Source organism: Buceros rhinoceros, unplaced genomic scaffold (genome assembly GCF_000710305.1).
Source record: "Buceros rhinoceros silvestris isolate BGI_N320 unplaced genomic scaffold, ASM71030v1 scaffold23345, whole genome shotgun sequence".
NCBI lineage: Eukaryota > Metazoa > Chordata > Aves > Bucerotiformes > Bucerotidae > Buceros > Buceros rhinoceros.
In genome coordinates, this window is record NW_010412912.1 from 25,882 (window position 1) to 43,250 (window position 17,369).

General features: G+C 40.3%; 1 protein-coding gene across 2 annotated transcripts in view; it reads right to left on the reverse strand.

Moving 5' to 3' along the window:
* KIFAP3 (kinesin-associated protein 3) overlaps positions 1-17,369 on the reverse strand; it is a 66,228-nt gene that overhangs the window by 20,540 nt on the left and 28,319 nt on the right. For both annotated transcript variants that reach the window (XM_010136557.1, XM_010136559.1), the window contains 6 exons: positions 16,094-16,206; positions 14,991-15,156; positions 14,659-14,784; positions 13,997-14,095; positions 12,474-12,559; positions 3,570-3,759 (listed from right to left, as the gene is read on the reverse strand). In XM_010136557.1, the coding sequence (XP_010134859.1) occupies positions 3,570-3,759; positions 12,474-12,559; positions 13,997-14,095; positions 14,659-14,784; positions 14,991-15,156; positions 16,094-16,206 (780 nt within the window). The remainder of the gene's footprint in view (positions 1-3,569; positions 3,760-12,473; positions 12,560-13,996; positions 14,096-14,658; positions 14,785-14,990; positions 15,157-16,093; positions 16,207-17,369) is intronic.

Consider the following 17,369-nt stretch of genomic DNA (forward strand, 5'->3'; position numbering starts at 1 on the left):
TAGCTCTTTCCCATCCCCATTCACAAAACACTTTTCTTGTTAATATTAAGGGCACAGCTCTTTTTTTGGTAATGAGTGTTACACTCTTATTCTATTAAAACAGACCCTACATCAGTTTGTGTCCATTACTGTATGAAAACAATCCTGGACTTGCAGTGCAGAAAGCATGCCAAGAACAGGGCAGAAACAGGTACCCTCAGACTGATACTTTAATAGTTTAACAGAGAAGAGAGAGAGAGATTCCTAATGACTAGGAAGTTACAAATACCATTCCACTTTAAAGAGAGAGAGAGATAAGATCCAGGGAGTCACAGGCCACTTAGCTTAACCTCTGTGGTTTCAAAAGGACTAAACCTGCCTGTGCAGGAAGCAGTGGAAAGTTACTTACAGACACAAGGGCTTAGAGATGACAACTCAAGCATTCAGACAAATCTCCCTGTGCTTTATGAATTTACCTGATGTTTTTTGAAGATAATATAGTGACAAACGATAAAAGGAACAGAATTGACACATCTAGATTTCTAACAGACATTTGATGAGGTGCTACAGAGATTCATTTAGAAGATAATACCTCATGGGAAAGTGACTGAATACAAGGCAACAGTAAATGCAGAATGCTAGCCATGACCGGACTACATTTTAGCAGCGTAAGATGGCTATATCCTACAGCACACGGGGCTATATTCTAACTGCACACATGTGTATACAGCATGTGAAACAGTACTCCTTGACAAGCAAGTCATATGGCACCGGTCGATATTGCTGTCTGTCAGCATGTTCAGCGAGAGAGGAGCGCCCCATGATATCATACAGAAGTAAGAGGACCAAAGGAGAGGAAGGGAAGTTGAAATGGCTGTTAGGAAAACTTGCCACAGGTGTTAATATCTCACCACCTACTCTGTGTTTTTCACAGAAAAGAAATGAGGGAGAACACTAGCACTTCTGTACCTGCAGCACCACTTCTGTACCTGCAGCACCACTTCTGTACCTGCAGCACCACTTCTGTACCTGCAGCACCACTTCTGTACCTGCAGCACTTCAGATCAAAATCGATCAATTTAAGTGACTATGTATTTTAAACAGTCAGGTTTGGTTAAAACTTATTTGAAAGCAGGGAGACTTAACAATAACATCTATCTTTAGGTTACTAAAGCAAGCACTACTTTAACTTTGAGGCTAGTGCTACCACTACCTGCAGTGTCTTCAATCACGAGTGCTAACATTTAAATGCTCAGAGTTATGGCTCACATGACTTTATAGGAAAATGAAAGCATATGGATAGCATCAGCTGCATCTAATAGCAACTGTGGAATCCTATGTACATTTCAACGTCAGTTAGGGTTCTGTACTTCCAGAGCAAGAGACACACTGAAGGTAACTTCAGAGATTCGACGGAGTTTTTCATGCAGGTTTGCATTACTACGCAAGAGAGCCGTGGGTCTATCATCACAATAAGGAACTCATCTTGCCACCAGTGGGGTCAAGAACTATTGAGGCTGGGAGGGGACCTGTATTGAGCATCAGCCATCAGTGCAATTATTTCTAAAATTACCAAACTGAAATACAAGCACTTAACTTCTGACTGCACGAAGTTTTGTCTATTTGTTATTTACTGACTAAGGAATGCTCCGTCCTTCAGAAACCCAAAGGCCTAACGCCTCCTCCAACTGGTACAATAACCCAAAGCCTTATGAAAGGAATATCACGTCTACTCTGGCCACATCTCAAAAGTATAAATCTAGCAGACTTCAAACGCACACCATTACTGGCACTCGTTGGAAGGAACCCAAGAAGTGAATCTGTGTTTTGAATATAATCACTCACTCTTCTACCTTTAAAAACAAAAGCGCTTTTCACACATCTGCAGAACATATCATTGGAAATCTGCCTCTCTTTCCTGGTCAAATACCAATTCCAACACAAAATAACATTAAGCCTGTAACGTAAATGATAAAAAGCCAGGAGATTCAGTGTTACTGGTGTCACCCCATCTCTAGCTGACACTATTGGGAAAAGAACTGGTGTGATGAAATAAGCAAAGGGTCATTATTTTTAAGACCTGTAAAGGGGAGGTCACAAGAAGCATGCTGGCACATCTTTAACTTAGGAAGCCTGAAGGAGGCGATAATAAAAGGCCCTGGTACTGTACAACACATGGCTCACACTGGTAACCTTGTGGCTCTAGTAGAGCAAGACAGAGTGACAGGATTGAAAAGGGAAAACCATACCACTAAAAAGGCAAGTTGCTATGGCTGACACTTGTAATCAAGAGCAGAAGAATCCTTAAGTTCTGATATTCTTTCAGAAAAAAGTTTTAAATGCTACTGAGATCTTGCACAATTATTTTCTCACAGCAACTACAAGGAAAGCTTATGGGTTTTAGTGGATTTGTTTTTCTTATTAGTACTACTGCAAATTCATCCAGAGTCAGAGTTTTGTGACTCATGCTTCACAGCAAAGGACTGGACACTTGTGTGGAAAATAAAACACCCACAGACTAAAACCCAGCAATTAAAAAAAAAAAATCCATGGGCACACACACATCCAGAAGTTTGAAAAGGATAGAAAACCACAAGTTTGAGAGCACAAGCCAATTCCTAGTTATGAAAAGTTATGAAGATATTTATCCGGTGGGCTCATGATTGTTCATTAGGTTTTTGAACCTTCCTCTAAACCAGCTGGCAATAGCGGACTGGATACATCACTGTCTTAATCCAGTATGGCAACAGCTATTTTCTTAGTAACTACAAAATCGTTACGGAAGGAGAGAGAAGAGATTCCACTTGAGATCCCCCAGGACTGTGCCACTTCGCAATGCTGATAGGATTAAGCAAAGTTATGAGAAATGTTGTTGTTCTTTAGAAAACGTATTAGGGTTAATCTCAAATAAGATCATGACTCTTCTTGAGAATAATTTGGTTTGGTTTGGTTTTAAGTGACCTTCTCCAAACTGTCAAGTAATAAACCTTTTTCACACAAGGAACTGGAAAAAAAAAAAAAGTACTTACAGGAAAGATTTGCATGCTGCCCTAGACATACTACAGCAAAAAACAGCTGGAAGTTGTGGAATGATTCCTCCTGCTTAGGAACTTGCAGGTTTGACATGGCCCAGCTGAAGTCTTTCATCAAGATTCACAACAAAAATTCCATTACAGAACTAACACGAGGCAGGATGAAATTCAGCATCAAATCCCATAGCTATGTATTTAACAGGGATGAGAACAAGCAAGCTATGGACACAAAAAATAGGTGTGAAGAACAAGGCTGGGACACCTTTATTCAAATCAGTCCTCATAGTCCATTAGCTCTGTGAGACAGGTCTAGTCATATTTCTTAAGACCTGTAACACTTCATAAGGGTATACAGCATCCAACCCATCATTAACACCCTAACGAGGACAAGCCCATCCCCACCTATCGGTGGGGGATCAGTGATGCTCCCAGTGACACAGAAGGGGAACTGTCCCACTGGTCTGAGTCAGCCGATTCTCTCTACAGCCCCACGTCAAGCCCCCCTTCCCAACACAGCGGAAGCAATCCCATCCTGAATACTAATACATGCTGCCTCACCTGCATTGTAGTAGAGGTCAGGTCTTTCCAGAATATCCCCTTCGTGGATGTAGGGCTCAATAGGATCGTCACCATACAGATACTGCTCGCTGTCATCCATCTGCCGACTCTCCACCATCTCCAGCCACTGAGAGTTGTGCCATCGAAATTTCTCGCTCTGGATTTTTTTAGCCCACTCCTCATCATATTCCTGTTAAAAACACCAGGCAATACTTTAGGATGGGATATAGACAAAGCTGTTTGGTTTAACGGGAAATGGCAGAGGAATTTAACATCAGTGAAAGGTCTAAGTTTCAGGGCTCGGTGACTCAAACCCTCTAGTCAGTTTGCAGAGTGCTTTGAGCAAACAAGGGAATGATTTTGCAAGCACTAGGCATTAATCTGCTTTTGTACACGCAGCAGTACAATCTTCCCTCCACGGTTTGTAACTTTACACCATCCAGAAAAAACTCCTGCTTTGAGCAGGGAAGTTCCATCATCACAGTCTTCTCATTTGGTTTATCAAGAACAGCCAATTCCTGCCAATTTTCAGGGGATTTCAGTAATCAATTACTAACACTGGCCAAATTCCCCGTATGTCCTTAGGTAAACATTTGCTAGGACAATTAGTTACTAGAAAATACAATAAAAAAGGTTATGAAAACCCCAATAAATCTTTATTTGGAATCATAAGCTCCAATAAGATAGAATTTAATTTTCAGCTTCCTATGTTTAATATTGAACACCCACAAAGGCAGTACAGAACATCTGTAATAACAAGGATATGGGAATAGAAGATAACTAAAACCTGAGAGGACCTTCTCCAGAAAGCTGAGAGAAACAGGATATAGCTTCCAGCCACTATGGAAACAAAACGTAGGCATGAAATTTCCAGCTGGATGACATCCTAACTGCACTCAAGTTCATCATGAAGGAGCAAATGAAGGGAGTGACATAGCCTGTGGTCATTGCACTCAGCTGTTTAAAAGGTTCTTTAAACAGAGCACGCTCGGTGGGCTGTTGATATCTGCTGAGGGAATACAGACCTGTGGATAATACTCAGTTTCTCAATATCACTGGAACGACAGGGCCCACCTAACTATAGGAAACTCACCAAGATATGAAATCTGCAGATGTTACCGATTTGGGAAAAGTCACAAAGAACGTACCACTTTTTCAAATCAAAGGACTGGGAATAACATTCACAACCAAAGTGTTTCTATTTGGGGAGAAAAAAAATATCCTCATGTAACAAGTCCCTCTGAACTGTCTTCTAACTACAAAGGAGAGATAAATGGAAAACCATTTCTTAACTCATGTTGGTTAACACACAATCTAGAGAGACTCTCCTTGGAGGTCTAGCTCGAGTAGTTTAGGGTTGTTAAAATCTGTTTTACATAGCGCTGAAGGGGATAAAGAGTGTTCACACAGTTAGCGACAATGCCTTGGCTGAGGAAGTGGTAATTTCTTGAACTGCTCCAGCTAGATTTGCAAAAGTAGGTCTGTCTGTAACCGGAGATTGAAAAAGAGCAGTAGAGACAGAGTAAACTGGCTTACTAGCTCAAGTTTAACTTCTGAAATCCCTACAGACCAAACTTGAGCTTTTAAACTGACTTAATACTCAACCTACCTTGTCTTCACTGCTACTAACCTGACACAGGTGACACTCTCTGCCCTGTGCCTCATCCACCCTTCTGACTGGTTGGTAACACAAAAGCCACCTTGCCCTGTCCTTCTGGCAGAGGCTTCTCTGGCATCCCTAACAAGTATCTAGAGCATCCAAGATTTCTTGGGGAATCACGTGGCACTGTGCAATTGTGTGCATTGTGTGCAGAAACCCTTATTTTATGGCAGTGAGTTTTTAAACTTTGTTTTACTTAGAGAAATGGCAAGCTTACTTCTCTTGGACTAAGGCAACATGTGAAGTCCCTTTTGATGTGAGTACCTGCAGATCCGGGGCTCTATTCAGCTGGTGGCATTATTCTAAATTTCTCCATTCTACCTCTGTTCAACATTAATTACTAAACCTTTCTAATTCCCCACCTCCCACCCTGACACTCGAGGGGTCCTGTTCAAAACCTGGTCCCCTGCACAACTTCCACACACAGAGCAGGTATCCCTGTGGGATCCACAGATATTGTCAGTGCCTAGTAGCCTCAAGCCAAATTCCAGGTTTCTGTCAGCCACAGAATAATGCAGCAACGTTAAGGAGGGAGAAAGAAAAACCAAAACCAAACACCAAAAACCAAAACGCACACCTATGCCTCAATGTTTTGAGAAAGAACATCTCATGCTGTTTCTGCCTCTTGATGTTCCCCCCTTTTCCACCCTTGATCAAAAGGAAAGGCTAGAAATAACAGTGTAAAACAATTTGTCCTGGAAAAAGCAAGCTCATCATAGAGATTTATAAAATGACCTATAAAAAAAACCCGAAAGGGCATGACTTTCAGTGATGACATCTGACCAGCACCTTGGAAACATCTGCATTGCTGCATCTGCCAGAGCTACCTATTATGGGCTACCTATTACGTCAGCCTCCAGCAGCCAGGAATTACAAGCTTTACAGAAACACCGTGTAACTTCCAGAAATCATACTGCAGTCTTACAAAAACTATTCCCAGAAATCATGATTGCAAAGAGGCGGGGGGAAATAAACAAATTTAACAAACAGCAAGTTAGAGTAATCTGTGGGAAAGCTGACTCCCTTTCACATTATCTTGTTTACCTTTGCAAGTTCTCAGAAGCAGGAAGGCCAGCAGCTAAATTCACATTTACCATAAATACACTTTCAAAATGTTTTATTCTTCCCCAAGTCACAAGTCCAAATGAATCCCACTTGACTGACATTGCTGTTCCAGTTCATACACTGTCAGGACATGATGAACGTCTGCCACAAACAGACATGAACTTCCTACATCCTTCTAAAAAAAAAAAAACCAAAAAAACCCCATTTCTCAGGTCCTAACTGATATTTTCTTCAGACAATGACAATAGGGCAGAATATTCCTACGTGTTTTTACGTTTCCCATCCTATATGAAGCAGCTTAAGCCTCCCACGTATTTTACCTCAACCATTCATCTAAATTTTGGAAAACAGTATTAGCAAATTAGCAGCTCTGAGATTGAGCCTATCTGCACATTACATAAAAATTACAAATCATCCATTCAAGCAGTTGGGCTATTTGGTTACATTCGTGTCTTGCATATCCGTATGAACTGAACAGCAACAGGAACAAAGAAGTGACGGCACCAGCAACACACCAAGGATCAGTTTGTCCAGTTTCATTCCGGCAGTGATCCTAGAAAAGGGTGATCTGTGATAATCTAGAATGACTTACATAACCTCAGCACAGAACAGTTCATTTAAGTACCGCTAGATCAGGAACACGTCTGTAGATTTTCTACAGAAGTGTGCAGAAACAGCACTGGGTAAATGATCAATGGAATGACATCAGAATGGAAGAAAAGCTGTAAATGCAGGACTACAGCCAAAAGGCACAAAGAAACCAAATTAAAGAATTTAGAGCAAGACAATTCCCTAAAACACAGCAAGTCTGCCAGTAATTATATTGTGAGCTATTAAAAGCATTTATTTATTTTATTAAGCATGGGCGTTTAGGTTTTTTTGTTTGTTTTAGGTTGGGGTTTGGGGTTTTTTTTTTGATTTTTTAAAATGCATGAAGCACACCTTTTCTAAGGAATTCCTGCAAGAATGAAGCCATAAGACTAAACACCATGGAGACACAACCACAGCTTTGCACCCTCCAGTCCTTTTAAATATTAGGCTACTAGAAAAGCAGCGGGTGGGAGAACGAGAAGGTGTGGACAGAATGTGCCTATTCTCCAACACCCTGCACACACACACACACACACACACACACACACACACACACACACACACACACACACACACCACCCCCCCCCGCCAATACTGCATGTTCAGAAACATAAAAGGAGGAATCCTGATGGTTAATTTTATTCTCTTTAGAGCTCCCTGACATCACCGTTTCTAACATTCGGTTTCCATAAATCCAGAAGTGTCATAGAAGATGGATGGTTTGACTGAGGAATGTGCCATCCTTTTTGAAGTTCTACTTCCAACTTTGTTTACTACTGAACCATTGAAATATTATGAAGCGTTAACCGGCCTATTATCAGAGCGTGTCTGTTCCCTATCAGGGGTCCTCTTTGTCACTGGCTTCCGTCACACCTTGTATCTGATTAACACACTATAGGATAACACAGAGCTACACAGATCTGCTTTGTGTTCTCTCACAGCTGATGAAAAACAGATTTTTCCTTTTTGCTTTAATGTGGTTGGCCTTTAATTGGGTCTGTAATAGGGTTCATTTGATGCGATTTCTCATACGAAAACTGCTATACAGTAAGTGGAATGCTTATTATGTTGAAAGTTGTATTTGGCGATATGCTACGTTCTTCATTGATTAACCATCCTTAAAACATACGCTTTACATGAGAGGTTAAAATAACCATTTATTAAGAAAGAAAAGATTTATCTTGTCTAACTACGCAAAAGTTAGGCATGTCATTTGGACTATGTGCCCCTATAAACTAAGGAGGGAAACAGATGTTATGGATCACCTTCTGCAGGTGTCTACACCACCTACCTTAGGGTAAGCACCACCGGAGGGCAATTCATTCACAGGCCAAGAAAAATCCTTCTACCACTTACACCTGTGCAACCCAGAGTCACTTCTTTGCTCTCAGGTTCATTACTACATACATTCTGCTCAGAAATCAACAGAAACCTGTGACATGAAACTGAGGACAAGGCAGAGAAGAGTAAACATTTGTAGGCACCTAAATTTAGGTGCCTACATAAAATGCACACTGTTCACAGGGCTCCTATATTGTCAGCAGCTGAAGAGAGAAACTTTTTTTTTCCTTTGGAGGAATGTAAGGCATCTCATTGCCGAGCAGTTATGAAAGTGGTTTGGCTCACCTTCCAAGTCTTACAGCTCTGAAGAGCAAGCACCAGTGCTAGAAAGAAATCTGTCCCAGATAGGTTGATGTGAAGACAAAAACAATCAGGACTCGCCAGCCCTATCTAACCCTGCCTGCTGCGTGGTTATTCTTCCCGTCCAGCCTCTCCTGCTGGGTACGTGCTCTTTGCCACAAAAAGCTGCCAGATCCATAGCAGACCCACTGCAAATTTAACAGTGCAGAAGGTGATCAGTGAAAACACCTATCGACATTTCAGCCTGCAGCCCCCCAACCTAGCAGCCCTTCTGCCCACCTCTCTGTATTTACAATTGTTACGAGGATAACAGGGAAACAAGAGACACCACAGAAGGGGGAGTCTTGACAAGTGAAGGGAGAATGTTTTTTCCTGGAGTGACTAGAGAACTCTTCATGGAAAGAGGACACCAAGGTGGAATCAAAGGTTATCTATTTGCAGAGTACACCGCCCACTCAAAGCCCACACCAAATCCCTGTGGTCTGCTCTTCCTTGATTCTAAGAGAGCTGGCCAACGTCTTGCACGGCTGGCCCTAAATCCTAGAGGACTGAGGGTTCACAGCACATTCCTGTTACGCGAAATTCCAGTATTCCCGACACAGAGGACTTGTGTCAGGCCACCTAGCTAACGTGGAAAGACGAAAGCTGTTCAGTAATGCAGCTTTCCATATGAGGCAAGAGTTATTTGGCATTCGTTACAAAAACTTGGGGCAAAGAACAAGAGCTGGAAAAACACCTTAGGCAGGAGGCTCTTCCTAAATCACATAGACAATGCTGGAGCTATCTAGAAGATGTTTATTTCTGTGGGAAACAAAATGATCCACTCTTGATCATAAGAGAAACAAGATGGTACAGCAGGCCTGGGTTCAAAGCTGTAAAAATGAAGTAAAATGGGGGGAAATAGGGGAGGAGGAAGGCTGGGCTACATAGTCCAAGGATCTGGTTGTGGTTAATTAAATATGCATTGAATAATGAGGAAAATAATTTAACTGCAAAGCTAGGAGCAGAAAAAGAATGAGAAACCGGACAGATTAATATCTACCTCAGCTCTTGATAATGTTGTCTGAGGTGAACAGAGCAAAACCATCTCAAGTTAGCTGACATTTCTTTCCACAAACTTGCAGTTGCAGGTGCCCAGGCTTCTGAGGCAAAGGGAACCTCATTTGCTTGAGACTCCTACACCAGCTGTTGATTCCAGGCTTTCAGCTGAGCCATGAGACCTGTCCCGCTTGAGGCATACAAGTACACTGAACTAGCTGCTTTGTGTCAAGAGCCAGCACATGACACAAGACTGATGCATTCCTCAGTGATCACCACAGACTTTCTTTCTCACTAAAGGGCTATCTTGCATCTACCAGCGCAAAGCTGTGACTCCCAGTATGCGCTATGCTAAAGCGGCACATCTGTTTCAGTTCATCAATGGCAGAGTCCAGCTAGGCTATACTAAACAAATCATCACTAGAGTAACATTTCCATAATTTCTGTGACAATTACTGTACTACAGAAAGCATATTTCCCCTAAGGCTTGTAAGGCATCTGATTTTCTACAGTGTTATTTCAATCACACTACATAGAGCTTATTGATGAGTGAAAGAAGCATTTGTCTCCCTGAAAAGAAATTACTTAAGTCTCTATTCTCCAACATTTAGTTTCTGATTTCTATCATCAGAGAAACCAATCCTGTCAGCGTGTATGGAACAAGACGACTCAAAACTTAAGCTTTTCTTGTCACAGATAAATTTCACTAAACTTGGAAGCTATGTCTGTTCAGACCCCTCAGAAGGCACGGGCTCTGTAAACCTGCCTCACAGCCGAACACTCAGGGTTTTCAGGCTGCTCTACTGTATCCTCTGAGCTGAACAGCAAAACACGTATCAAGATCAGAGGTTCTGATAATTGACTGCTTTATGTTTTCTCCCACCACCATCTAGGAAGTGCTGCCTTTTTTGGCTGTAATTTTTAGTAGTGGGAGACAAAGTTCAACTAACTTACAACACTGCTCTGTCTTCAAGAAAAAGGCATACTGTGCTTCCTGTTCCCCACCGGGGCATGGTGTTACTTATGGTTTACGCAACTTGTAACTCAACAGCTAGATAGTAAAATAAATAATTTTACCACTACACACAAAATAATTTACCACTACACAAACTACTCTCCACAGGTGCTTGCTATCTTCCCCCCTACCCCCAGTAAGTGCAGTACCACAACATTTCCTCTTTTTATTCTTTCTCGAATAGAAGTCCTATCTAGTGCTCCTTGCAGATTGAGAAGCCTTTCCCATCCATTACCACAGCACTACTCACTTCCTCACAGCTGGCATAAAGATAACATCTGAGTAAAATGTACTTGGCTTTTTTTCCCTCCTGAGAGAGGTAAGTATTTAACATGAAGCTATGTCTTAATGTATCTGTTCTTCTAGATTCTAAAAAATGTTGCTTAATAATATTACTAATGATTTTTCAGTAGCTAGATAATACTGTGTACCACACCAAAGCTCCCCTCTACAAACAAATCAATGCCTGAGACATGTGGGAATTGCACAGTCCCCAAGATCAAACAACCACTGGAAGCACTTGGTTTGTCCAGCCTCACCCAGAAGATAAAAATATTTCTACTGTTTCCACTGGAGATGTCCCTGGAAATAACTGATCTTGGTAAGCTGAATATAATGCCCATCATAAATAGGTACCAAGTCCAAATTAATCTTAGTTGAAATCTTGCCCTTAATGACTCAATGGCAACTCTGCCACTAACTAGTGGAGCACAATTTTCATTCCGTACCTCCATGAGGCAAAACCAGAGCTAGAGAAAAAGAACGCCAACACAGGAAATCTTATGTCATTTTACTGCTCTTTTTAGATGAATATTAGAAGGTATTACTGATAAGTGTAACAGAAAAAGACAAAATACTCTATAGTAACGTGCAGCGTAAGTTAGGTCTCACACTGTATTAAACTTGTCAGAGACCAAGCATTACATATGTGTAATTTGACTAAAGAAGAAACTAAGTAGATGACAGGAAAAGCATTAAGGTAGTCAAAGACGTAATCTTGACTCATAGCTAAGATCTCTTTGGCTGTAAGATTTACTTTCATGACAACTACTCCACAGCCAAAAGGAAGTACAGACTGCACAATCCTAAGACACTACAAAACGCTGACATCTTTTTGTCAACAGAAGTCAATTCAAAAGAACAGGCCAGGAGGAATTTTAACAAGGGAATACAAGTTTTAAGAAATTGGTTTTACAATGTCTTGACTTCACTGGAGAACACCCTAGAAAACATTAATGTTTCTAGAATCAAGGATCCCCAAAAGCAGAGTTTACATGCGATAAGAGCCAATAAAAGCAACAGCACTTCATAATTTAATATGCTGTCTTTTTTTCCAAGATAGCAGTTTAATACAAAACAACCGTCCCAGAAGTTTATTGTGATCAATGGGTAGCTGGACAAACCGAGTCATGTAGCTAAAGGAAACCTATCTAAGAGCTGAAGACAATATTAAAAACATCAGTATTATACTGACTCAGCCCAGCAGAAACCAACCAGCTTCAGGACTGACACCCACATTTTTCTTTTTCAAACAAATATTGGCATCAGGCAATGGAGGAAAGCTGAATAAAAGCTGCTGGGTAACAAGAGCCGTTTGTTTGGAGAACTAAGAAATAAGGAAAAGTATTGTGATTAATTTAAGTATCAAAGCACTCTTTCAAAGCGTGTCAGTGTAAAACTAACTGACGTAAATTTTCAAAGTATATATGCACTTTCTGCAAGTCTGGTACTGGTAACTGTCCCTTGAAAACTGGTCTTTTACTTATGTGATGAGAAAGTTGGACATGAAAAATATTCTCAATTTGCAAGTTATTGCTACTTAGTTATTTTAGAATTATCTCACGTGAAGAGGTTCTGGAAGGACAGATGATAAAAAAACCCCAATCAAACCTACCGCAATAATATCCAGAGTGTTGTCACAAACTTTGCGAATCTCAGCATTTTTATCATGCATCAGGTCTATCAGGTATGCTGGAGCCTCTGGAAAGAAACTATTAAGGATAAAAGCTATTTTTTTTTCCCGCACAGATTTGGTTCTTCCAACTGCAAATCTCACTAAGAACAGTAGTCAGGAATTTTCCTTCACATGTGAAGTTCAGCAGCCTTCCCCCAAACACTTCTTTTTAATCACATTTTAAGACACCCAAATATTCTTCAAAATAGCTGAAGAAAAATCATGTTCCCCTTACAAAGAAAATACATTCTGATCAGCTACAGGAAATCCATGCACCTAACGTGCGAGTCCAAAAGGCACAGACTGAGGAACAGTTTAATCTTTTGAGACTGTTACTTTTGTCTTCTTTAGGGAGTTTTCTTGTTTTAAAAGAAGGTTTCCAATGTATTGGTCTCAAAAATATTGAAGGTAATCTATTATGCAAATGACGGCATTAATACTAGTCTTGAGTAAGAAAAGCATTGTTCAAGTGTTGATGCTTTAACATTACATATAAAAAGAGATGTAAATTTTTATTTAAAGCTAGCCACCTAGGAGTCCAAACAGCAGACAAAGAACAACAGCTCACATGGCTTCTCAGATATTCCACAGAGCTTAAAGGAAAAAGGAAATTAAGAAGTCCTAGGATCGTTAGTGAAGTAATCACTAATCCTTTATCCCTACAAGGGCTTCATTCAAACTATTTTTTCCATTTCAGTAAAATTTCATGTTCATTTAAGGCCCACAAAGACAGCTAGTGCCTCTGGATTTCCACAGTTTTTGGATCATCTGAATGAGTTCAACATCAGCAGTGACTGAAAAAGTAGTGAAGACTAAATAAGAGATGTAAGCACCACACACACAAAAAAAAATTGAACAGATCCAAGACATGAGGAAACTGAACAAAAGATTCGGTCATCAGACGGGCAAAAAAAGGAGAAAGAGGCAAGCCAGGAAGAGAAATCAAAGTCTCCAGAGAGGGAAGATGACGTGCTAAACATAATTAGTTGGATAAAAAACAACAGAGCAGGCATTACTTGTTGTCCAGACTGATATAAGAAAGAATGCTATTAAAGTACATTAATGCACATAACTTCAGACTACGCAACGTACCTGTATAATACTGCGGAGCAAGAAGTCTGTCTATGCTCTATTTAAGTTTTTCTATGGATTATGCTTTCAATTCTAATTTACAAAACAAATTCATACAGTAATTCAGACTGGATAGGAACTGGTGGGTCATCTGGTCCAGTATTCCCCCTCCTACCCCTTTCCCTGTTTCAAAGCAAACTTCTAATCTTTATTATTAATCTTGCAGTCCCCTTACATGCCTAGATTGCTTGGACTTTCTTTCTTCAGATGAAATAAACCATTTACAAAGAAACCTCTGAGACTGGGAGGTTTATGCAAGAGAAATAAAGGCAAACAACAGTGATGGCAAATTAAGTGCTGTAATTCTAGATGTTTAATTTTTAAAAAGATACGAGTTTCCTTGATAATGACATCTCTGGTGGCTTGGTGGAAGACCATCTGATAAAACACATAAATGATCTGGCAGACAAACTCATCGTCTTCCTGTTGAGCTGCAAGGAAAAAAAGAAAAAAAACAAACCACAATTTCAGACCTCGCAACTAGAATGTCTCGATGCTCAGAGGAAGCTCAGCTCCTACTTGTCAGCTAGACAGTTCAGTGGCATGAGTGAGTTTTCATTTCCCCACAACACAAAAGAAGTGTTTTCTTCCCTGCTCCAGTGTTGCAGAACACTGGGTGGCAGTGTGGGCGGTCGGAAGATTATGTGCTTACGTTACAGGAATGCAGTAACCACCCATGATGGGCGAGGCTTCTTGGGAGATTATATAACCCTGTTCATTACGTAATAAAGTGCCATTTTGCATCCTCTACGTTAGAGAAAGTGTATAAATGGACCTCGACGGTAGAGGTCGGGTGCCAAATATCACAACAAGTTGCCACACTCCAGCCAACTAGAAAGAACAGAGATTGCAGCAGGAGTTGTGGAAAAAAAAAAAAAAAAAAATCAAATCTGAGACCACTATTCAATATCTCTCTATCAATAACGGAGTTACAGCACAGCTACATCGGCTAAACTCTCAAAAACAAGACCTGAAGTCAAACATTGCCATATACCATTTAGAAGCTCAATGAGCGCAGGGATAATTCCAGATTTAGCCAGCAGAGCAGCACAAGAGTCATCCATCGAAACCGTTCCAATCATTATCACAACTTCTAAAACGAGATCATCTTCTGCAGAACCTGGTAAGTCAGAAGGCAGAAAGTATTACCTCTGAAATCGTTATCTTGTGGCAATTGTATATTTATCTATAGATATGGTTCTGTTCTACAGCATTATGTTTCCCCAATCAATCACAAACTCCAAAGGTAAACAGACTCTACTCTGAAAAAGCGCTCTAAGTAATCTTCAAGACTAGTTTGAAAGATTAATCAAACTTTATGCAGACCTGGTTTTAGTTTATCCTTGAGGTACGGAACCAGTTTGTACTCTTTCAGCACAAGTTCCCAGTCCAGATCCGGTAAGGTCAAATTTGCAAGTGTTCCCAGGCATTCGATCACAAATTCCTCCTCTTCATCATTTGATATTTGAGCTGCTAAATCACCAACATAATCCTACAGAAAATCCAGCAACAAACATCTCAGGTGAATAATCTGGGGTTCTGAAGAACTGACAACTGAGTCAAATCAAAACTAGTTTTCAGGAGAACACTAAGGAGGCTTTCCTCCTGAAATGAGGGCTAACAAGGCAGTTGCAATTTCAGTTGAAGTGTAACGCAAGAAAACACTTCACCATTCTTCCTCTCCATCCTTCCACTTTCCAAAGATGTAGATAATTTGTTCAGATGTTCCAAAAGTTCTTACTACAAATGCAGATTGAGAAAGCTGTTAGAAAATGAGGGAACGAGGATAGCAAACTCCATATTGCATTACTAACAGCAGCGGAGTCCTCTTCCTAAAAATTTTAATAAACAATTACAAGATTTTCTGGGGACATGGTCAGGGAACTCACGGATTCTGCTTACCAGTTCCACACTGCTTTAAGGCAATTTGATATTCCGTCCTCATTTTAACATACATTTACAATTTCCAGAATTAGAACGTTGTGTTTTCCCCCTTTCTTTTGAAAAGGCAGCTTTGCACAGTTCACTGAATATCAAGTATTCAAAATTTTAAAATACCCACTGATATGAAACACTTGGCACAATGAAAAAAAAAAAAAACAACCCACTTTATTTTGTCCTCTAGCTCTAAAAGCAGAGATTTAGGATAACTGTTAATTGTTATTATGTGCACTTTAGCAGCTGAAGGTTTTTTTGTTTGCTTGTTTTGTGTGTGTGTTTTGGAACAGGGACTTTTTGGCTACAGCTTAAAATCTGTTTTCCTTGTGGTGATGGATCCAAACTCTGGTCTACTTATAAAGCAAAACATAAATTAACCCATGACCGCCAAGAAAATTTAAACTGTGAAGACAAAATACAGCAGCTCTCCAAAGCCACTCTTTTCCAGTAGGAAGAATCAGAGATCACATTAGGTAATAGATAGTACTTACAATAAACAGGCTTTTAGTTGGCCCATCATGTTGTGAAATATTCCTGATCATCTTCATTAACAATGGGTCCTTGAATTTCAAAGCCCGCTTCATTAGCAGTTTCAAACCATTTCCTTATAAGAAAAACATTAGGGAAATCATCCAAATAAAAAACAATGAGGAAAGTACCAGCCTATCAAAAACCAACAACATGCATACACACATAAAACAGCTTCAATTTTTAAGTTTAAATGGAAAAAGTGAAGAATCTAGACAGGAACTATTTCTTCTTCCAAGTTCAAGTTGAGAAGACAAGACTTGCTCTGCACGAATCTGATAGCTTCTCTAAAACAACTACTACAACCGTATGTACTGGTAGGATGCTTAAAAAGTCAGATAAATAGCTCAATGCTTCAGGTATGCTTATTTATTTATTCAGACCAAGTAAGGCTCTAGATCTGAACCATTATCCTACCATGAAGTGCAGTTAGTGGGGATGCAGCACAGCTGTTGAGCTGTTAGCTCCGAGACTTCTCTCCACACTCCATGGAATAAAAACCATGTTACGGTTTTAAACCATCACCTACCAGTCACGGAGATCATTATGTAGGAATATACGTAACAGACGTGCACAGATCTGAAGTAGTTGATTGCACAGGGCAAGTCCCTCTGTTACCAGTGTGTTTCGAGAAGATCATCTTGCCTATCTAATAAATACTACTAGCTTCAATTTCATTTATACCTTTAATGTAAAACTGGATCTCCTTGCTCCTCCTGCTACAGAGCTATGCACAGGATTTGCAAGTGCCACTACTGGCCATCGAACCCATTGATTGCAACTGCCCCTTTTAAAGTCTCATAATTTACTGCAGTAAGTTCATAGCGAAAATTGAGCACAAGTGGAAATTAGAGCCACTGAATAATGATGTTGCACTTAAAACTGGTAGTATGAAAATAACAAAACTTGACAAGCAATCTAGAGAGCTACTGAAGGAAATGCCGAACCACCTATATCATGTAACAAAATACTAGAACCCAAAAGATGCTCAATTAAAAAAAAAAAAAGAATGGAAAGATGCAACTAAATGACATCACTGTGCTATTAATTTGGTTCTGGCAGGTGAACACAGAGGAGCTGAAGATGGATTTTAGCCATATTTTGTTCTACCTGATGCCTATCTCCCCACAGCCATATTTCCCCACAGTAATAGGGAAAAATCAGTGTGTTTTACAGACCTGTGTGCACATATGAGAGATGTGGGCATGTGTCTCAGTGTCACCCCTGCCACTGAGACCA